The sequence below is a fragment of the Anguilla rostrata genome, chromosome 7 (assembly GCF_018555375.3).
Source record: "Anguilla rostrata isolate EN2019 chromosome 7, ASM1855537v3, whole genome shotgun sequence".
NCBI classification, from domain to species: domain Eukaryota; kingdom Metazoa; phylum Chordata; class Actinopteri; order Anguilliformes; family Anguillidae; genus Anguilla; species Anguilla rostrata.
In genome coordinates, this window is record NC_057939.1 from 49,169,981 (window position 1) to 49,193,165 (window position 23,185).

A 23,185-nucleotide genomic window follows, 5' to 3' on the forward strand; every position below is an offset into this window, starting at 1 on the left:
TGCACAACTTTAAATTTGGGCTATCAGCTTAAAAAAGACAACATAAATCATAGTGACAAGCATTTATAAACAATGACTGACACTAAGCATTTTCCAATGAACTGCTCTATGATCTGTTGTATGAGGAATTACAAAAAGCCTTTTAGCCTTACATTTAAACAAGTAGCAAAACAAAATGTGTGTGTAGATGTATACATATGTGTTTGTATATGTCGTTTTTTTGTTCGCTATAATCGTTTAGGCATAATTAGGAGGCTACAGGTTTCCCTATTCATACATCGTTGGATTTGGTTTCTTGTAGTGGAGGCTATACTTATTTTGAATTGTTTTTTCATGAATTTCAAGAACTAAGAACCGAGAGGACGGAAAATCTAAGCGGCACCACAAAGTGTCAGTGACGACCCCTGATACGTGAAAGGAGAGGACACCTGTTTTTATGTGAAAGCTGGACCCCGGATATGATTTCATAAGAGATTTCAGCAGAATAACTTCCTTGATATAGCAGCAAATGGTTATGCCAAACAATCTTAAGAATCTGCTTGATCACAGCAGAGAGAACTGTCTGGATATGATGGCCAGAAATGGAGGTGGTTACAGGCAGACAGGAGTTTAATAAAAAAATGGGTTTTATAAAGGCTTTGGGTTGACAAGAGCATGGCACAAATCTCCCACTCCTCTCCTTACACTCCAAAATGAGCTGTTCCTATTGAGAGCCAAAATGGCTCCCATTAGTGATGGGAGATTGAGGTTTCATGAACCCTATGAGTGGAGCTGCAGTGAGCTGTCAATCACAAACCTCGTTTGAACCAACTGAAACACTGCTCTCTACAGAAAAGCATGATGACTGGTTGAGATCAGTGAGTCCACTGATAGCTTATACTAGCTCCACCTCACTCTCCCATTACTAGTATACGACAATTTCCTACAACTGAAAAGACTTGTATTTCCTGAGCTGTATTTGCATAAACTACACAGTAACATCTTTTTAAACCAAATATTGTATTATGGTATATCATTTTTTACCATATGGACAGCTTAAGGCAGAAGGCAGTAACAGATTAGCAAAAACACATAAAACAGTGAGACAAACACCCTGCTTGTTTTTCTTTGGAAAATTCCCACAAACACAAAAACGTACAACATGTAACTGATAATAGGTTAGCTGCATACAAACGCATAAAAATAACTGACAGGCCAAAATTCTTCAGCCAGGCCAAGCACTAGTTAAACATACTACGTGTACACAATACACAATGTATATAATTAACCCCTTTTTAAAAAGTCCCTTTTTTTCGCATCACAATATAACATTTTAACCTTGCTTTTGGTCCCAGAGAACAAGTCCAATTATTTCCCTTGTGATTTAGGATTGAACAAAAGAGTGTTAATTTAACTATGGGGAGAATTATTGTCTGAGTAAGATCATTAATATTCTTTTTTTCCCTCCAGTTCTTTAGAGGTTTAGTCAGGCAATCTTGCGTGTTTTCAAGGCCATAAAAGATTGCACAAACTATGAATGTCCGCTTTTGTCACTGGTCTCTGGAACAGTACCTAAATAATGGCAGTAAATACAAAAAAAAGCCCTACATAAAAATAAAAAAAAAGACTTAAATATGAAATGCAGAGAAGTTACAGATTATACTGGGACTAGGATTGGCAATATAGAGGAAGGAATGAAATGCTTGTCTCATGAATGATAATAATTATCCTTACGCTTATATTTAAAAAATATACTAATGTACTGACGCCGATGTGCTCTTCAATATAAAATGCATTCATCTGTGTTTATCTTTCTTTGATTTTTTTTGATCAAATGTAAAAGAGATGGTCCCAAAAGGCATATAAAGAATTGGCCCGGCACAGCGATCCCATTCACTATTCATTGAATGGGCCAAAGAATTTCCATCAGAATAAAGGTGGGACGTATGGCACCAATAACACTGCTAGCATGTGATTGGCTGTGCTAATGCCTCTGTGTCTTTACGGAGATGGAACACTGACGCTATCACCTTTCCGTGTTCCATTCGGTCCTGTGTTCCAGCTCTCCACATACTGTCATTATCAAAGGAGGCTCTGCATATGCCCCTGCCCTATTGGCTTATTAACAGATGCATGAAAAGCCAACGTGCGGGTACTGTGCAAGTCAGAAGCACTTTGAACTGCGGGGGGGGAGAAATGGAATGAAATTAACAGCACTGGTAATCAGTGGAAAATACGCAGTTGCATGAAAGTAGTGTTAAGCGCGTTAAGTCATGAAAATACATCATAGTTCGATATGCACTGTATATAGACCCAAGTATAAAAAGAATGAGTCTTTTGGCAGCGAGCACCGAAGTGGACCACGCAGAAGGTGGCCAGAAGGGGGCGCCAAATGGGCCGTTTTGGAGCCCCCGTGAGGACTCGGTCTGTTAGGTGAGCAGCTGCCGGACCTCTCGGTACACGTAGCAGAGGAAGTCCATGTAGGACGCCCCTCCGTGCACGCCCTTGTCCTCCACCAGGAGCTGACGGAACGGGAGCTCGGCCCGGTCCTTCTGCTTCACCACCTGGAGCTGCGAGAACGAGCGGAGGGGAAAAGAGAGAGAAAGAAAGCAATGGAGATAAACAGAGGAGTTCAGCTTTGCAACATTACCCCGTTACTCCCAGTGAAAGAGGAAAAAATGTCACCAATCGCTTGTAGTACTGAGAGAATCGGTGCTTAATTTAATACAACCTGTCAACTCATTATTTGAAGGTATAAGGTCAGTATATATTTACCTTCACATTTATATGCTAATAGAGGGACAGGAAGAGTTTAAAAATGAACAGAGCAAAACTATATTTTAAATTTGAATGTTCTTCTCTCATTATGCTTTTTTTAACCTTAAATCAACTAATGTCTCCAGTGCATTGCGCATGAAGTCGTCTTAAGACAACCGCTGACAGGCAGTTGTGTACCTTCATGACGTGCAGCCTCTGATTGGTGATGAGGTTGATGATGGACCAGAGCCTCTTGGAATGGGGATTGTCCAGTTTCGGTAATGACTTCTGCTAAGAAAAGAACCCAGGTAAAAATTCAAGAGCCACCGCAACCTTATGACTTAAAAATGATTCTTAAACAAGCCGTATATTTAGGGGTTACTGCTTTCAGAGACCAATGACCCAAATGGTTTTACTCGGTGCAGTTATCCAGCTGACTCAGTAATCCTGCTGTGTGTTGTGCAGAACTGGATAAATTAAAGCAGCTCATTATTTTTGGTCTAAACTGGTTACTGTTTTTGAGGTGGGAAAAAAAGAGCAGCACTCCAGGACCAGGGCTGAAGTCGTCTGCTGTCAGTGAATCACTAGTCTGCAGTAAACGTGGTCGACTGGCCTATTCTCTGCATTATTAAAATCGTGCAGTTCTGCACATGCTCTTAGACTGTGCGGACGTGTGGTGCTCCTGCGGGGGGCGCTGTCTCACCCCTTCGACGTGGGCGAGAGACGGCACGTTGAAGATGTTCTGGATGAGCTCGGGCGGGCAGGCCTGGCCGAGCCACAGGAAGAGCTCGCGCCCGTTCTCCAACAGGAAGACCCCCCCCTCCGAGAGACGCTCCTCGGAACAGCGCACGGGAGCCGGGATGCCCTCCCCGGCCAAGTCCATGGAGTGCTGCGAGGGGGGGGGGTGGGGGTACAGTAAGATGGAGGCAGTGAAAGAGAGGGTTAAGAGATTGGACATTCTACCAGATGGGAGTTTCAGCTATTTCCAAGCCACTTTGAGCAAAGCCTGCTTTACTCTTTGAGTTTACAAAACAAGAACAAAAAGTAATGCTATAAAAGTATAAATAATGTACAATAATGCTATGAAGGTATAAATAATGTTGAATAATAATGCTATAAAGGTATAAATGATGTACAATAATGCTAAAAATGTATGTACCACTTCTGTGCAGTGCACTTCAAATTCTGGGCCTATGACCAATGACTCTGATCAGTCTGATCATGTGACTTATCCAGACCAGAGAGGGCTGTGTGCAGTGAGTAAGGCTGAGCAAAATCGCATTTCATTTCAGTTGATTCAGTTCATTGGCCGATAAATGTGGCGGTGGGGGGGGGGGGGGAGCGGGTGCTATGACCTCACCAGCGGGATGAGGCGCGGGTAAAAGAGAGCCTGGGTCTCCTCCACGCCCATGCCCATCACCAGCAGCCGGTGGAAGGCCCGCTCGTCGGTGGAGAGCTCCACGCTGCCCACCAGCGCCGCGTTCTTCATCAGGCTGTTCACGTACACCGGGAACACCTTCATGGCGTCCGGCAGGATCAGCTGCAGAGGCGGACGCACACAGACAGGGGGTGCCGTCACTCTCTCGCGCTCCAGGTCGCGTTTGCTTCTCCGGTAAGTGCAGTGCTTCTTCTTAAACTCTATCAACCGTCATTTCGCTCTACCCATAATTCACAGTTATGACGCCTACGCGGACACGGCAGCATACTTTATCTCATTACAGCTGTGTTTCTGTTATCAAAGCGAACAGTCTGCCCATTTTACGACCAGACACAGACCATAAATCTAATTTACGTCTCTCAAAGACATACGCGGTCTTTGTTTACAGACACAAAGGCCTCACGGCTCCTGAGGTGACCGTCTACGAAGCCTTAAAAGACCGTGGCGGTCTTACACCAAAGCAAAGATCCAATTAAAAAAAGGATCTTTCAAAAATAAGTGGCACTTAGTCTGGCCCTGTCCTAAAAACACACGTCATTAAGTGGACGGACATTAACCTTGAATTCTCTGTACTGACGCCGATGATATTGAAGTTTCTGGGGGGTAAATAAGGTGAAATGTTATTGTTGGACTCCAAAGTTACTCATCGAAGAAAACAGAGGCTTCTCAGCACTAAGGCTAACCAGAAGGCCTTGCTTTGCGGTACTAAGTGAGGAGGGTGCTGTGATAGCTTCCAGACTGTGTAGGAGACCCCCCCCCCCACGCCCCACACCCTCGGTCCCCAGCTGACCTGGCTGACTGCGGAGGCACTGGCACAGTTCTTCCGGTAGCAGGCCAGCATGTGGGCCGTCTGGTTGACCAGGATCTCCCTCACCGTCTTCAGGGGCTGGTTCAGCATGGCGCGGTACGCTAGGAGTGCATTGGGTACATACACAGATCAGCATCAGTCTAATGTACTATAGTACACAGATCAGCATCAGTCTAATGTACTATAGTACACAGATCAGCATCAGTCTAATGTACTATAGTACACGGACCAGCATCCGTGCAATGTACAATAGTACACATCAGCATCAGTCTAATGTACTATAGTACACGGACCAGCATCAGTGTAATGTACTATACTGTACTACACAGATCAGCATCGGTCTAATGTACTATAGTACACAGATCAGCATCACTCAAATTTACTGTACTGCACAGACCAGCATTGGTGTATTGTACTCATAGTACACAGATCAGCATGAATGGCCTCTTCTTTTCATTATATATTCATTCTTATATCTTGTATCCTTATACAGCACAAAAGGTCAGTATCAGTCTGATGCACAGTACTGTTCCAGGGCCGCCTTCTAACCTGCTTAGAACACTATGAAAAGCTCTTACACACTGAAGTATTAGCTACAGTATATTCAGTCCAGTATTCCTGGTGTTCATTATCCCATGTAGAATGGCATTGTAAAAATAAAAAAAAAGATCTGTGCTGGGAGATTTCCATCTCGAGTCGCGTGCAGCAATGCGGCCGGCTCCGCGGGACATGAGTCACCTGACTTGGCGAAGAAGTTGATGAGGGCGTCGGTCTCGCAGGTCCGGTACAGCTCGGGCAGCTGGGAGCTGCAGTTCAGGGAGAGGTTGTGGATGCGCAGGCGTCTCTGCCCGCCGACGGTGGTGTACAGCAAAGCACACTGGGAAAGGAGAGCGAGAGGACGCCGTGAGCCAGCCGGAGGGACCGAAGGCCGCGATGGAACTCCAGCACGCGAGCGTAAAAACGTGAGTGAACCGGTGCTTTCATGGAAGATGTGTGCTCCGTGTATGAAAACAGAAAAGGCTGATTGGCTATGACACCATCGATGATGTCATATTAGGTTGAGATAAGAGTACGAGGAGCGCTACTGAGCCTGCAGGTGTTACGTTAGGCCCTGTGAGGCGGGGGGGGGGGGGCAGGGGGCAGGGGGCGGGTGTCGGACGTACCTGTATGAGGGCCCCCGCGTCTTCGCTGAGCGTGTCGTCGTGTTTGAACTCCACGGTCACGGCCTTGTGGCAGTCCACGGCGGCCATTTCCACATCGGTGGTGTTGTTCATGTAGACGGCCCCGAAAAAGTCTGTGGCTCGGAATCCTGCTCGCACGCACACACACGTGCACACACACACACACTGTCTTACTCCCTCCCTTTAGTTTTTATTCCTAACATAATAGCACACACTGTAATTACGCAGCACTCTGTGAGGTAATTTCTGCATGTGAATAATTTAATAAAAGCACTGCTTAATTAATGGTATGGGGATGTTATTATTACCAGCTGTGGTTAACGTGAGCCCCGTAACTGTGGATAAAATATTGCAGCAAATGCTAACCGATGTACATGTATGGGGCGACATAGCTCAGGAGGTAAGACCGCTTGTCTGGCAGTCGGAGGGTTGCCGGTTCAAACCCCGCCCTGGGCATGTCGAAGTGTCCTTGAGCAAGACACCTAACCCCTAACCCCCAACTGCTCTGGCGAATGAGAGGCATCAATTGTAAAGCGCTTTGGATAAAAGCGCTATATAAATGCAGTCCATTTACCATTTACATACTGAATGAAAATGATCAAGCTTGATTACATGTTAATCCTTTTGTTTTATACACCAAAAGAGCTGCACAGTGTTGACATGGCTCTCACCTGTACTGGTCCTGACCCGCATTATGCCATCGAACCCGATGGGCTTCTCAACGTCTCTCTTCAGTTCATTCAGGAAGAGCTCTCTGTCCGTCTCCACCTGGAACACACAGACAGGAAGTCTCAGAAAAAAACAATCAGAACACTGATGTTGTCCAACCCCAACCGTCAGACTAAACAAATAGATGTTGTTTAGAAGTCGTTTTCCTGAAAAATAACAAAACTAAACGAAAACTGTTCGGCATTCGCTCGACATGAAAACACAGTTAATAGCTCAATAGATGTATCTCTTATAAAGATAAATCGCAGAAAAACATTTATAATGATCACTGCATATGATAAATGTTTCACAGACCTTGGCTATGATATGGCATCCTACAGGGAAATTGATATTTCATTCAAATGATGCTCATTTATGTAATAAGGTCAGTTAAAATGAGATGAATACAATCTATTATACCTCTGATTACATTAGCATATTGAACAAACATTCAAGGCTAATGTTGGCCCCAAGGGACTGATTAATGACAAAGTTATACTCTGAGATTAATCATGCATCTCAGTTCAACCAGCTGGAGGCCATTTTGGAAAAAATGGCAGCCATTGTCTTTACAGGGAAAATTGGCAATGACCTTCTGGCAAAAAATGGTGTATCTGACTTTACAAGACTGATAAATGTCAAATCTTGTATAATGAATTGCAGCCTGTATTAGATTAACCACTGAGAAAATAGAGCACTGTAGTGTGACAGTTTCTGGGCGTGTCTTAGAAAGTAATGTCACAGACAACAAAGGATTCTGTTGCCAGAACACACCTGTCTCTGAGGAAGGCAAGAAATGGTCTCATGTTTGACTGGCACAAAGTAACAACATCATTGTTTAACTACTGTCCATCGAAACACCATGGTAAATAAGGGCACCTTAGACTTGTGCATCTTTGGCTTTGGTTATCTCGGAGGTGTACTGAGCAGCAGAGAGGGCGGAAGCCACGCTGGGCTGCTAGCCCGTTAGCCCGTTAGCACGCACCTGAAAGTTGCAGTACTTGTAGACGGAGCCGCCGGTGTGCAGGGGGACGTGTCCCACGGTGGCCACGTCCACGTACTGGCTGGGGAACAGGAAGAGGTCCACGCTGCAGCTGTTGGACACGCAGTCCTTGGCCAGCTGCTCGTAGACGCGCTTCTGGGGCTGAAAGAGAGTCTGGCCACACGAGACAACCACACCAGGAATAAACACCAGCTTCCTGTGCCGCAGTTTAAAAAAATAAATGAATAAAAATAACATTCTAGAACAGGGGCGCATGTTCGTTCCAAGAAGGCCATTTTGTGTTCTGGTTTTTGCCCCAAACAATTATTAACCAATTATATCCCAACCTCATTTTCTAAATGGGCGCATATGCCAATACTGATTCCGTTTTAGCGCTGATTTAGACCAGAGTGAACTATTTACATGTAGAACACGTGCAGCCTGCATGTGTAACACATGCTTCTATATTTTTAAAAGTATTTTTTTTAAACGCACACGCAGAGGTCCTCAAGGGCACGTTTGAGAACCCCTGCTTTAGGTCGTCTGCGGAACGACCATTAGACACACACCTTCTCTTTGTCGGTGTTGACCAGCTTCTTGTCGTCCCGGTTTTTCAGTTTCCCAGGAGCCTCAGCGGTAGGTAGAGAGGAGTGAAAGATGAAGAGCTTCCCACTGCATTCTGCTGCCTGCGAAGTGGACAGCAGGGGGCAACGGTGAGACAGCTAAAGTAGGCTCATGAGACTGACTCGAGAGATGTTTCACAGACTGAAGATCAACAGGCTCACATCTGCATGACAATGCTGTGCCACACAACAAAAACAGCTGCTCATCTAAAATTTATGAACGCCTGTTTTAAAACAAGAGCCTCCAAGTTGTAGGTCTTTGTGCGTCGCTTTGGATAAAAGCGTCTGCTAAATAAATGTAATGTAAAGTTGTGGAACTTGTGCTCATTGGGAAGTTTAAGCTCTCACCTTCAGAGCCTCCATGCCAGCCTGAATGACCGGGGCGAAGACCGTCTCGCTCTCGTTGGTTTCGGCAAACATGTCAGGAATCTGGTCCAGCAAACTGGGGCGGAGATGGGGGCGGGGGGGCGGGGGGCATGGGTTAGGAGAGATCACAAACCCGCATCTCACCCCCGCACACTTTCAAATTCCCTTCACGCAATTTATCTCATAGACTTCATCACCGACTCAAAACCTGGAACAGCTCTTTTTACGTCAGTCCATGTTACAGGTTTGGAAACGTTCTGGGTTTTACTCAGTGCACTTATCCAGCGAACTCAGTAATCCTGCCTAATGAAAACCCCCCCAGGAGGGCTGTGGTGTCCCCGATTTTTTGTGTCTCTCAGGCACCACAGACACCTGCAGACACTGCGGCCCAACAAGACTGGAGTTTGAAACCCCTGACTTAACCCCGATTGGCTAAAGAATCCATACACCTTTCCAAGGCCTAAGCTTACTGCTTATTGAAATGAAAAAATAATCTAAAACCTGCAGACACTGTAGCCTTCAGATGAAGCCGTTTAGCATTTCTTTCTGCTCCAGCACACGCTGCGTTCACGCCTCACAGAGCGAACTCACTTATTGATGACGGATCGGGACTCCTGGAAGTTGACCAGGAAGCCGTCGAGCAGCGGCACAAACATCTCGGCCACGTCGGACACCACCATCATCTGGGGCTGCGCCAGGCTGCTCTTCACGTTGTAGAAGTGCAGGATCTTGTTGTAGGTGACGAAGCCCACCCGGACCGCCGAGCTCTCCGCCCCTTCCTCTCTGGAAAAAGGGAGACCCCGCCCCAGGGGTGGTGAGTTCACGGTCGAACGGCGAGGGGGATGCGTGTGGTCCCGTATCCCATAACTGACAAAACTATGGTTTAAAAAAAAAATACTACGCCCTGATTTGTGCTTATCAAGGCCCACCCGTTGGAAATGTTTTTGCGAGTGTTTGTGATGGCGACGAGCACGTCTGAAGTAAAAACAGACCTCCGTGTGCTCGCTGCTGAAAAACGCCGCGAGGCCTGTTTGTCCCTGGTGGAGGCGGGGTCGTATAGACGCTAACCCGCCAACACGCGGCTGTAGTGTAAACAGTGCAGGGCTCGCTGCATTAACTCTGCGGCTCGGCCTTCAACCCGCGTTTGTTTTTACTGCCAACAACAAGTGCCCAGAAAAAGTATCTTTCCGAGGGCCCGCGCAAACAACAGACACGGGCGGGTTCCTCAGACCATAGGGGCTTTTCCGGAACGTGAGCGTAGTTTCACGCACCGCGCGTTCACTCGGGCAACAGCACTGATCAGAACGCCTCTGTCGGCACACGAGCACAGGAAAACAGCCGTGTAACAACAACGCAACATTCCTTAAACCATCTGAAGAGCACGTTTTTTTGGAATGTGTTTTTTTTTTTCTCCCCAAAGAAAATTGTGTTCTAGAACTCTCTCAGTCGCAAGTAGCGATTGTGACATCACCATTAGAATGTTCGGTTAAGAACATTCTAAATCACACGTTTGCGATGTCACACCTCACAGGGTTAATGCGCCTGAAGTCACACGGCAGATGGCCGAAGGGGAGGAGGCGTCCGTGTTGGAGCTGAAGCCAGAGGCTCCTGCCCAGAGTCCCTGTCCTGTTCCTCGGCGCTCGCGGTGGGGCGGGGTGAAAAGGACACGGACGGGCCTCGTTTCCAGAGCACGACGCTGAAGCCGGATTTAAAAGGGACGCCTCGCATGCTTTCAGTTAATAGGGCCGGTCTATCAGTCGTCATGGGACCGGCTTGGAACCGTCGGCTTCTACGCGGCCAAGAGAAACAGCGTTCCCCTCATCAGACCCCACTCGGATTTCTCAACCCCAACAATAACTCAACAATAACTCGGGCTGGTGAAGTGAAACCAGCTTCATAAACACGGCTGGTATCCGTGTTCAGTGCCTGAACAAACACCCTGTTTAATGACTGCTCATCCATTATGTGTGTACAATTATGATGAGGCCTGTGGCCAAAACACACCAAACATGAGCTTAGAACACTTTCAGGCTCAATGTCATATATGCTACTGCTACCCAGAGAAAGCAGGATTAATGTGGCAAACTGTCAAAAGCTTTTCTAACAGATGTCCAGGAACACAAACCAAATATTCCAAAAACCAAGTATTTTCCTGAACATTCTAACTGGTGATATAGCTTTAACAGTAGAGAAATAAGGGTACATTAAAGCAGTCTTGGCATATGACATTGTGCTGGATTTAAAGCAGTATTTCACTGTAAATCTGTGCTTTTCCTGTCAGCAGCCTCACACAACAGGCTCAAATTGGGCCCATGTGCAGATGGATTTTTAAATAACTAGAATTGCTGCAGGGGGGAGAGAACAGAGTAATGTTTTCCAGCAAAACCTCTGACCCCCTCCTCCTGGAACTCCTGGTATTCTGAAACAATGAGAACGGAATCTTTGCTTTTTCTGTTCTGGGCATTAAGCATATCCATAGTTGGAGCTAGATCACTGCTAGATCACTGCATACAGAACAGTACTGTCACATACCAAGGTGAACGGTAGCAGAAGTTTTTTTTTGTGGAGCTCCCAGGGGTGGGAGGTTTAATTGCATTCCTGGGGTTATAGCCCCAGAACTAAAACCACTCAGATAATCCAAATATCCAACTATATCACCAGAGATCACCATTAAGAGCCGAGTATCTGGCTAAAGTCTGCGGTTAAAGTCAGGTGACAGGATGTGGCAGTGAGAGTCATGTGACAGTGGCAGGATGTGGCAGCGTACCTGGGCAGACCGTCCAGCAGCGTTTTGAGCTCCTCACACAGCAGCTTCACCAGCCCGCTCTTGATGTTGGCGTAGGACACGTCAATCATGAAAATATAGGCCGGCGGATTGGGCGCTTTATTGTTCTGGGAGGGGCAAAAACAGAGAGAGAGAGAAACGATCAGATTTAATGCCATTTTGTGTCCTGCATTAGGAACACGTGACTGACCATTGAGGGATGTGCTTCACATTGCATAGCTTTTCTGCGGCTGAAATGAAGATGGATGTTCGGGAATGTCGGAAGACGGAAAGGCATTGTGTTTGGGAATGTCGGTACAGGCATGTCACATTCTTTTCAGTCAATGCAGGTTTTCTTTTCAGTAATTTAATTGAGGAATACAAGGAATACTGGCAATTTAAACAAATTATTGAGCAGTTACTGCAAGTGCCCTGGAATCCTGCACTCTGCAGCATTGTTTTTGGGCTAGCATCACAAACTTTCCTAAAAATCCCACAATAAGCATTCATCCTGCACCTATAAACATAAAGGAATTTAATTTAATTAATTTCAAATGCACTTAAAGATTTAATGATGTACTGTAGATCCAAAAAACTCACACAAACATTGCAGAAACAGTTTTCTAGCATAAAAACTCATTTTCCTGTCCGACTAATCCTCCACTTTTGAAAAATGTATTCCCCTCAATGGATGTGCAATAATATTGGGTCGTATTGGTTTGACCCGATAAGCTAAGTTTATATGATGCAACATGAGGCATAGAGACATAGAGGCAGTGCATTTCATGCACCATAAATTAAGTGAAAATGTGAAACCAGCTTAATCATAGTCATCTGAACCAAATTCAGCATCAAAGCCATACAGAGACTCTGATGCTATCCAGGCTCATTCTCTCTGTTTATTAATAAAGTCAGTCAGCCGAAATATTTTGTTATACAAACAAGATTTGTTTAATTTTTCCTTCATAAGTTGGCATCTGTGGCCATCTGCTTCTCAGTTTGCAGTCTGCATTTGTGCCATCATAGTATTGCCATTGGCCAATGCGGCCAGACAAATACAGGTTATTGATATGAACCTCTTGTTCCTGCTCACCCACTGTTCTACCCTCCTGTAGTTGGACATAAGCAAATTTGGGAATAAATCACAGCATAGCAACACTGTTGTGTCCAGAGAGACTTTACATCTTAAGATCACAGAAGGTTTTATTTGAAGGGCTTTGCCAGCAGATTTCCGAGCATTATAAAACAGTCATGGAAGGTTTTATCTGTAAGGTAATGGGGCATGGCGTCATGGCGTCTCCTGCGTCTTCAGCTGAAAGACTCGGTACAGGACCTCCCGGAGCAAAATAAAATCAGAAAATGCAGAGCGAACGCTTTTGTTGGTGGTCGCACGTTGCATACCTCCACTACAGGTGTTCAGAAACACTCTCATATTACACTGGATCCTCCAGTTAAATCAAGTTTTAAAAATGCATTACGACTGCCAAGACCCAAACCCCATGCAGATGCATGCTGGGACATGCGGTCCCCTTCGGCAGGGAGCGCTGAGAATATCAATAATTTCAGCTTTTAAATTTCATCTGCAAACATCTAGGATAAACTCAACAAATGCCAGACATCACAAAAAAAGAGACTTCCAAATATTAATTTTACTTAATGCCTTGAAGATTAACTTCATGTAATAAAGATGACTAAGAGGGGACGTCACTGTTAATTGACGGTGCAATATGCAGTATGTGCAATATTATTTTCCCCATTCCCATCAGAACGGCCATGCATGGGATGCATCAGGTGACCCAGTAACCAGAGTCCTTACCCTGCAGTAGTCCAGAGTCGCCGTGTACTCGTAGGACCCCAGCGACAGCTCCGGCCTCTCGTGCTGGTCCACTCTCCGGCCCATGTGGTCCAGATGCTGGAAGTAAAACGCTGGAACTGGCAAAAGATGAAATGACACATTCAGCACATTCCACATTTAATGCAGTTACTGTTTTTTAACCTAAATGCACTTAAGACAGCTCCCCCCCAGTCAATTCAAGCCTAGGCCTCCAGGTGGCGCAAAAGGCAACCAAATATGCACTCCTGTATTATATTTCTTGGATTACTTGGATATTATTGGCTATTTCTTGGATTACAGCTGTAGCTCAACAACAAAAAATAGAGATATAAATAAGGGGGGGGGGCAGAGTTATGATCTATATTGGTTTCTGGAAGTTGTTAACAGCAGTGCGTCATCACACCTCCATGGTTTGGCTAAAAAGAAATGGCACCACAGCTCGAACTATAAGCATAGTGAGCTTCAAATGAATTAATGCTTAATGGCCTCACCAAATCTAAAAAAAAGTAATGAAGCCACTGAAGCCAATACGAACTCTAAACACATTTGGGAAATAAATCACAACATAGCAACATTGTTTTGTTTACAGAGTGACTTTACATGGCAAGATCAATGAAGGTTTTGTTTAAAAGACATTAGAGCCAGATTTCCGAGACTTGTAAAACAGACTTTAAACACTTAATCTCTAAGGTAATGAGGCATGACATTGTGGCGTATCAGCTGAAAGACTTAGGAAGACAGGAAGGGAGCAATACAAATAGGAAAATACACACTCAGACACAATCACATTTTTACATTATTAAACACCTGTGGTGGAAGTGCGCAATGATAAAGTGCGTCAGTACAGCTGCAGCAGCAAAGCACTGCATACTGTGAGGTCACCGAGGTTGTGAAGACCACAGAGAGGACACTGCACTGTGATGTCACAGAGGTTGTGAAGACCGCAGAGAGGACACTGCACTGTGATGTCACGGAGTGTGAAGACCACAGAGAGGATACTGCACTGTGATGTCACAGAGGGCATGAGGAAAACAGAGAGGGCACAGCACCGTGATGTCACAGAGGGTGTGAAGACCACAAAGAGGGAAGTGGTTCTTCTACCACTGGTTTTGCACAGAGGAACTGACCTTCGTTCACGCAGCTGCAGAAGCCACACTGGTACCGCCTCCCGCCGTCGATGAACTGCATGTAGGGACACATGTAGGCCTTGCACCGATTACAGCGAAGAGGCCCCGCCTCGCCATGGTTCACCACGTACAAGGGAGCCTTAGGACAGAAATGACACAATACTGTACAGGCAGCACAAAACATAGGCCCTTATTCTGAGAACAGAAGCACAGTCACAGTTATCAAATTCAAGAGCCAACACACTTTGGCTAATCAAATCATGCGTGGCTGGTATTCCAGATTTTAGCAGCACTGGTACATGTGGGAAAATGACTGGGAATAACATATCTGAAGTTGTGATGAAACACCTGCTGCCACATTACTTTTAAATCAATGTCTGCACTCTGTCTACCCCAGCCTATGGCCTAGAGTGACCTGCACATGCTTTGCATGTCTGTTGCATGCACTGTGTATGAAGTTAAAAAGTAGGTCTGTAAATATACAAGGAATTACTAGATGTCAAGCACTCAGGGTGTTATACTGGAAGACTGGAAGTTCAGAGGATCTATTCCCAAGACTCGCTGTCCATTGCCGTCGCTATCTGTCTCGTTTCGCTGATATGAAACGAGCGCTTCAGTACTCCTATGCCCCCCCTTCACACGGCAGAGAGGCACGTTCTCCCTCGCCCCGTGTCATTCTATATTTATTCATCAGCCATTAAGCGTAATCAGATTTGCACAAGGCCGATGCCTTCGCACTGACGCGTTTATTGGCTCAATCGCGGACCCAGGGGTCATCTTCGGTTCCCTGACTGCCTCCCAAAATAGCCCCGTCAGTCCAGCAGCCGGGTGGAAACTGCAACCGGGGAAACGGGATGCTTATGCCGTTGTTGTGACCTTCCTCGTCATCTCCACCGTCATCATTTAGTTATCAAATTTTATTTATTTTCCTGTTTTTTGGGGTTTTTTTGGTTCTTGATTAATTCTGCCAGATGGTGCTACAATATTTGTTTCTAAGCCAGCAGAAACAGTGTGAGGTTGGAAGCTCCTCCAAAATCTAGCACGCTATCTACACCAGCAGCATACAGTGCACTCCTCCCTCTGCACCAAGCACACGCCAAACCTGAGCCACGCAACCAAGATGAAGACAGCAGAATTACTAAGCCGACCGGCCACAGGTCACATGACCGGGTTTCTAACACCGAGCAGGAAACCAAGCCTCTGTCAACAGCTGTCCCCTCTGTGCGCACCAATGGGAACGTTTTCACAAGAGCCCCGCGGTAAGGTTAGAGAAGTGCATGATGGGTCGATGGATTTCACACAGAACAAACACCCACATTTCAGCGCCATAAAACCCCACGTGGGGATTTGAGTAAGCAAACAGCAGTTCTTTCGCTGCTTAGTCATAAGTTCACACAATCAGATGGGTTTATTATTGCTGGATGACTTGATTTTCTTTTATAAAACAAACAAATTGCATTACAGTCTGACCAAAATAGTCAATTCAGTAGGTTTTTTTCCATTTTTTATGACTTTTCCTCAGTCTATTAACATCGGAATGTGTTTCTGAATATTAAAAGACAAAAAATGTTTCAATAAGATTAAATAAAATTCTAAACTAAAATAAAATGAGAACCATCTTAAAAAACACTTCAAACAACAAATGCTAAATTAAATCATGAAACGATTGTCTTTTCTCTGCAATATTCTGCATTACTGAACAGCATTTAATGTACTTAAGACGAAAGTAAAAATCAGTTCTCCTTGGGAACAAACTGTGAGAGCCAGGATCTGCCTGACACCGCGTTAGATTAATCCTCTCATCGACCCGAGTCCACTTCAGACCCGGTGTCGCTAATTTGCCTTCTATGTGTCAGGGTGCACTAACATTGCCTTAAAAGGCCCACTGCTGCCAATAGCCTTTTCTTAAACAAGCAAATAACTTTGTGGGAAGGTTTTTTTGGACCACACAAGCGTAATGTACTGCCTCACCATGCAGTATAATGAAAGATGGATATATGAGCCTATGTGCAGTCCTGTCATGCTAACGTTCGGTGGAAATAATGGGGGCGAACAGATGACCATTAACAGCACAGTGCAGCCTGAATCTTTCGTTCTGTCCCGTGTGAAAACGGTGAGAAGGAAGGGTACCTCGTTTTTGGGGATGGTGGCGAAGGGTCTGATGATGGCAGCCAGAGGCACCTGGCACTGTTTAGCCAGATCGGACGTGCAGGGAAAAGAGTTCGTCGTGCATCGCATGAACCGAGGGCTGGCATTTCCTGAAACAAATATTGACATTGATAACGGAACACCGTTAAACACCCTATGCAGTCAAATAAATCATTTTAATAGTAATATTACACAAAGGGCCCCAAGAATACAAAAACAGTTATCATAACATTATATGATATTTGTCTTTTGAAGACCGTGATGCATACATAAACAACAAGGAGTTTACAAGTTAACCAATCAGTGGTGTGACCCTTTAATGGGCTACCAATCACGCTCATTACAAGTTCATTACAGAACAAACATGCCACACACCACTACATTAAGCTCTATATTGAATGATGAAGTGCTAAGACAACACTGTTGTACATTGAAATAACTGGTTAAACAGGCAGGGGGATTAGATCACCTTGATCCTGAACCACAAAGTCAGTGGTGACCAGGGGGGGCACCTGACCCCTGAGGTTTGTGGTGTAGACCTGCCCTCCCCTCTTGGCCTGGTCATCCGCAATGACCTGCGTCTGAATTCATGAGAGAAATTATGAAATTAAACCGTAATAGGCAAGAAAAAAAAAAGCATGCGTCACCAAATTAAGTGATTCTTAAAGCATTGACCTAGCATCGGTGTGAGAGATTTAAATGTACAAACTCACTGTGCTGGGAATGGAATCGGGGTCGAGCTTCTTCTGCGGAGGACCGGCCATTTGGGCTGCCCCACTCGGGAACCCCCCAGGGAAACCAGGCTGGGGGCCGGACATCGGTCCCCCATATGGGCCTGGGAGCAGGGAACGCACACCCGTGCACATACATACATACACACACACACATACAAGCAAGCACACACACACACACACACACACATAAGTTATGCTCACATCTCTTCCCTGGTGTGAATGCTGCTGCCAAAACACACCCTGTCACCAGGCAACCTCTTCAACGCACACACTCCCAAGTACAAACATCACAGCGCAGCCCACAGAAGATCCCTCTAAAAGCTCCTTGTTTGTACCCATTATGATTATATTGGGAAAGCGTTCTTCCAAACGGCCTTCCAAACTGCTGTCCTCTTCGCTATTTTTAACACAAGAACATTAAACTAATGGGACAAATGCCAGAGCCTAACGCCTGTCTTCCAAGTGCAAACTCCTCACACTTTGAAGAACTGCTTACAATGTGAAAAGTTAACAGCGCATTAGTTCAACTAAGTTAACCTCAAATAAAACATCTATTAACTTTATCTTACTTGATCTTAAGGCCTTGTTAATGATAGTATGTCCAATGCTAGTGACTACTGCAACATGGCCTTAACATTGGAAAAGCACCTTGTCCAGTCGGTCATATCCAGAAAATATATACGTAAATATGCTTGATATATGCAATGATTTGCTCTGGTACTTATACATGCAGAGTGTGTTGCACAGAATGTAATATAAACCTTCAGAATAAATTGTGGCAAATGAGTCATCCCTCAGCACCTTGTTGCTGTGGAAATCCATGAGGTCCAGCTGGTCCAGGAGGCTGCTGGACTCCAGCACTGCCGGGAGGGGGCGGGCCAGAGAAGCCCCCTGCAGCCATCCCCATTGGTGGAGCCGTTGTCATGGCGCCCATGCTGCCAGCCAATGGAGGGGAGGCCAGCTGTGGAGGGGAGGGGCTCTGGGAAGCAAGGCCCATCCCTGGCGGTGGAGACGGGAAAGGGGGCTGTGGAGCAGAGCTGGTGGGCGGCGAGGGACCCGGCAGTGGACCAGGGCCTGCAGAGGAAGGGCAAGCCGTTGAGTGAGTGCACTTCAACAGCAGTCTCGCTCTCCGCCATCAAAACAGGCTGAACTGCTGCATTCTCTATTCTCAGTTACACCAACTGTACTGCACTGCTACAACACAAAACTTCACGTAGAAAGATGATCTGTTACACAGGACTGTAAAATGAAGTGCATTATGTGCCCAATATTAAAATAAGTACATGTATTAAACTGTTCCCCAATACCACTCTCTCTCTCTCTTAAATTCAAATTTCTCTCTCTCTCTCTCCCTCAAAGATTCAGCTCATATTTCACTTTCCCATTCTGTTCAAGCTCAAACACGTTATGTTCTCCAGCATTGGGAGACCTCAGCAAACGCTGTTAGGGAGTGTTCAGCATGCTGAACACTCCCAAACTTCCTCTTTAACACTCCACTTCCTCCCTAACTTCCTCTCTAACACTCCACTTCCTGACTCCACATCCCAGAATTCACATGGGCTGTTATAAAGCATACTGGCCACTAGGAGGACAGCATAGTACAGTACAGCACCTCAGGGCATGCAAAGTGAAATTAAGATGGATGTTTCGGGAGTAAAATTTGAAATTTCTTGACATATATTTTATTGTAATGTGTGGTATGTGGTGCTATGTTGAATCTTTGCGTTCCTTTAAATTGAGCCAGTATTCCAAAGGTGATTCTCCATCAAAACTCAATGGTTAATAAAGCACTTTTTTAATGTTAATTTTGTAGCGATTTGTTTTGGAGAATCAATTTGGGGAAACTGGCACATGGACGGTTGATGCAAATGAAGCGTAACACTGTGCATACCATATCCACTGATTTGCATGGCACTCATTTGATTGCTGATCTGCTGGGTGGGAGGCGGGACCGGAGAGGCGGAGCTATGGTAGGGAGACTGGGGGGGCTGGGGGGGCTGCCCATACGGAGTCACAGGGGGACCTGAGACAGCTGGAGGGGGGAACCTGAGAACAGAGAACAGAGAGATTTTGTGGGTGGGAGAGTGCAATCTAGGTGGATTTTCTGTCCAAACTGCAGAGGAGGTAGTGTTCTTGTTTGAACACAAATCAATGGGATATTTGGATTTGAACAATTTTGCACATAAGCTGAATACATTTTTTAGAACAATTAATTAGCTCTGACAATATTCTGATAAAAATGCAAATGTGAAAATAAGTCAAGTTTGCATATTTATGAAGTAGGTTTCTTACATGATTGGCAATTAGATAGGCTGGCCAGGCTTCCCCGACAGAAAACAAATTTGGCCACGTCTTTCTCCGCTGACTTTCCTATCTTGTAATTTCCTTCACCATCTTTGGTTAGGCAACTTGTCGTATTTGATTAAACATGTAAAACCAATCTAAGTACCTTACCTCTGGGAGTAGCCATTTGGCTGGCTGCTTGGGGTAAACTGACCAGGACCTGGCATGGGGGGAGCACTAGAGGGGGTGGACGCAGGTGACTTCAGTGGCCCTGTTAACAAAAAAGCAAAAAGGGAAAACTGAGATAAGAACTCCAACTACACCCAGTGCCACCTCCAAGCACACAATGTCCCCCCCACCCCCAGTCCTACAAACTGTCAAATTATAACAACCAGTACATAGCACAACACTCTGCATCAGTTTCACTCTTATGGATTTCCATTTCAAATGACATATTAATGCTCAGCGTAATCATTTTTTTCCCCACACTTCACCAGCTGCTAAACAAGGCTCGGATTCACAGGAAAATCCTGATGCAAGAGCATCGATCCAATCCATGTAATTCTGACTGAGTTAAAAATAATTCCATAAAACCAAGGGCAAAGATATAGACCCTGTGCTTACCAGGGGGCGTGGCAGCGAAGGACTGGGGCGGTCCCCCGTAGTGCCCATAATGAGGCTGCAGGGGGACCCCCCCAAGGCTTGAGGGGTACCCCACCATCCCAGGCTGGGCCTGAGAATAAGGAGGCGTGGCGACGTAACCCTGATGACTCATTCTGTCCGTTCCCTGCTAGAATCTTCTCATTCCAGTTCGGGTGGGATTCAAACAACCTACAGAGATAGTAAGAGGAAAGCCAACTGCATCAAATAATATTACATAACATAACGACAAGAACAGCCAATTCAGTCCAACAATGCTCACCATTTTCCTACCACTAAAGGGTACTTAGTGCTCACTGTTTACCTACAAACTAGATGGTATCCAGCATCTTTATCAAGCCTGGTCTTGAAATGAAATACTGAGGCTATTTCTGAGCCAATGTGATTAAGCAGCGTTAAGCACCAATGTGATTGAAAACTGTTGACTTCTTGGATGTATTGTGCAGATTAAGTTATACCCTGATCATTATGCTGCCTACCAAATACCCAGACTACACCAATGTGTTTTATCTCAGGGTGATGCGAAGAAACAGATTCATGGAGCCTAGGCCAGTAGTACCACTGTCCTTTGCATGCACTGTGGTAGTGAACTCTTCTTTGAGTGGGAAGGTTGCACTGAACGATCTTGCACGCCGACCTATTTCACCCGAAAAGCCACAACAAATGATGGTGCAACAAGCCAGATGGTCTTTTCCTCTGCGATATCTCGGAGCAGGTTGGCTTAACATGCACATGACGTGTAATGGTCATTAAATGGGGATGGTGGGCCATCCATAAATAGGCCTAATCTCCCTTTTCTTATATCTTAAAGTATGAGCAGAATATTGTAACGTCAGGGGGTTGTTAAACTGGCGGCTCCCAGAGCGCATGGCACGCGGACATTCATGAGTAGTTCTTGCGGGACTGCTAACTTGTGAATATCTGCAAATAGCGATTTATTGTGTTGTGGATATGCGTTCTTGTGTTGTCTGTTTTCTGTTTGTGGACTTTGGTTGCCGGTGCGTGTGCCTCCCCGTGTGAACCAACGGTGTTGTTTGGGGTGGTTGGTGCTGTTCAGTAGGACAACTTGATTGTTTCCGGGTTCAGTTTCTCAGTAAAGTTTTATAAAGTGTAAATTGACTCAGATTTAGCTTTCTGATGGAACCGCATCTCGCTACAATATAGAAAATGAAACCTGTACTTAAAGCTATAGCTTGCTACATCTCTTTGTACTGTTAACTTTCTTGTGTTACAATTAATACAAATTATTGTTATTCTAGGTTAACGTTATATTTAATGATAAATAACGTGCCTCTGTGTCTCACCTTTATGTATTCCTCAGTTACACTGATGCTCTCCACTTTTGTACCGTCGCTGTGAATAAGAGCTTCTGCTAAGTAATTGTAATGTAATGTAATGTGTAATGACGTAGCCTACTTCGATTTCTAGCCCCGAGTAATAACATTAACGGTTTAATTGGCACTGGTACCGCCTTATAGTGTGTTAAATTCAACATCTGGCATTTAAGACATGTTTATGGGCTGACGTTTTTTCGTTTTTCTGGTGTTACTCGGGGTATTTTGTAACCCTGCGCGTTGTCTTAAGAAATCATTCATCTTCAATAATCAATTCAGTCAATAAGACAAGTTAACGAAATACTGACAATAATACATATTATTGCTACTTTATAATCGTTTGAATTAGCTAAATATTGATTAAACAAATAGTCTACCCGTTAACATTACCTACTTCCTTTTTCTCTAAGTTTGCCGTTAACAAGTTTGCATCCAGATACCTCTACACGCAGCTGGTTTAAGGACATACCATTTGACGCGATATATCATTTTATGAAAAGCGGTAGTCCGAACAAAGAAATGGTCGAATATGTAACCGATCGGATCGTGTTATTAATATTTTGCAAGAAACACCTTGTTACTCAGCAACTGTTGTAGTTAGCCAGCTCACATTGCCCTTCCTTATGTGCCACGTCAAAGACCGTTATGATGGTTGCAAAATGAAGCATCACGAAGAACAATTCATCTGCAATTATAGATATCTGTTTCAACTACTGCAGAAAACAGGCCACGCTATGGATACACTCGAAACCATGAACATGCATATTGGAAAAAATACTGAATTCTAATGCTGATACTATAACATTACATTAGCTGTTAGCTATAGCGGAAATCAATCCACGTTTAATACAAAGTTTCATAGCAGATTAAATTATCATTACAGAACTATCTTTCAGTTCATTGAGGTATAACACTAACGCATAATTTTGATATGTACCCAGTGATAATTCTGTTATTTACCTCTGTGGCTGGAAGAATCAGTTGAAAGCGTTTCTATGTGAATCTCCTTTGCTCTAAATGCGCATCACTGCGATGTGCCACGTCAAACTCCAGCAGCACCGGGCCGGTTCATACGTCTACCTTTCACTTCACTATGGCTCTTGCGCATGCGCGAAAATGTGGGAATTCCTAACACGTCAGCATGTCGAGCGCAGCATCACACTGTAGCCCACCAGTACTAGAGCGTGCACATGGGTGATGTTCTTTAAACAACAGAAGTGTGAAAACTTAACCGGAGATAGAAATATATGCTACATTTCCCCACATTCGGTTTCACTGTAAACCGATGCAAAGTTCATCTGGTTAAGAACAGCTGAAACGTGAATGAAAATCTTGTCTGCTTTACTATTTTCAATGGGTGGGACACACTGTTTTATGCACTTTGCATTTCATTACATTTATTAGGCAGATGCTTTTATCCAAAGCAACGTACCGCAGGTGATTGGAACAACTACAAAAC

At 44.9% G+C, this 23,185-nt stretch overlaps 1 protein-coding gene across 2 annotated transcripts; it reads right to left on the reverse strand.

Annotated features, from left to right (window-relative positions):
- Positions 1-591: 591 nt before the first annotated feature.
- Positions 592-22,824, reverse strand: LOC135259927 (protein transport protein Sec24D-like). 2 transcript variants are annotated; one of them, XM_064344871.1, is made up of 23 exons: positions 22,687-22,824; positions 20,357-20,563; positions 19,904-20,003; positions 19,341-19,495; positions 18,251-18,523; positions 17,429-17,550; positions 17,185-17,296; positions 16,698-16,825; positions 14,568-14,706; positions 13,423-13,538; positions 11,610-11,734; positions 9,434-9,625; positions 8,825-8,918; positions 8,423-8,539; positions 7,857-8,027; positions 6,835-6,931; positions 6,146-6,291; positions 5,721-5,859; positions 4,965-5,083; positions 4,097-4,276; positions 3,440-3,625; positions 2,935-3,024; positions 592-2,549 (listed from the first exon to the last, which is right to left on the reverse strand). In XM_064344871.1, the coding sequence occupies exons 2-23, from the start codon at positions 20,505-20,507 to the stop codon at positions 2,409-2,411; spliced, it is 3,093 nt and encodes a 1,030-aa protein (XP_064200941.1). In that variant the 5' UTR covers positions 20,508-20,563; positions 22,687-22,824; the 3' UTR covers positions 592-2,408. The 2 variants fall into 2 exon arrangements, with proteins under 2 accessions (XP_064200941.1, XP_064200940.1); XM_064344870.1 differs by having other exon boundaries at positions 2,935-3,027.
- Positions 22,825-23,185: the final 361 nt, after the last annotated feature.

Excerpts from the sequence above, each read along its gene's own strand:
- LOC135259927 (XM_064344870.1), bottom strand. The coding sequence starts at position 20,507 with ATGAGTCATCAGGGTTACGTCGCCACGCCTCCTTATTCTCAGGCCCAG. Across the intron at positions 20,004-20,356 it reads CTTCGCTGCCACGCCCCCTG|GGCCACTGAAGTCACCTGCG; the intron begins GTAAGCACAGGG and ends TTTTGTTAACAG. Across the intron at positions 5,084-5,720 it reads CAACTTCTTCGCCAAGTCAG|CGTACCGCGCCATGCTGAAC; the intron begins GTGACTCATGTC and ends ATGCACTCCTAG.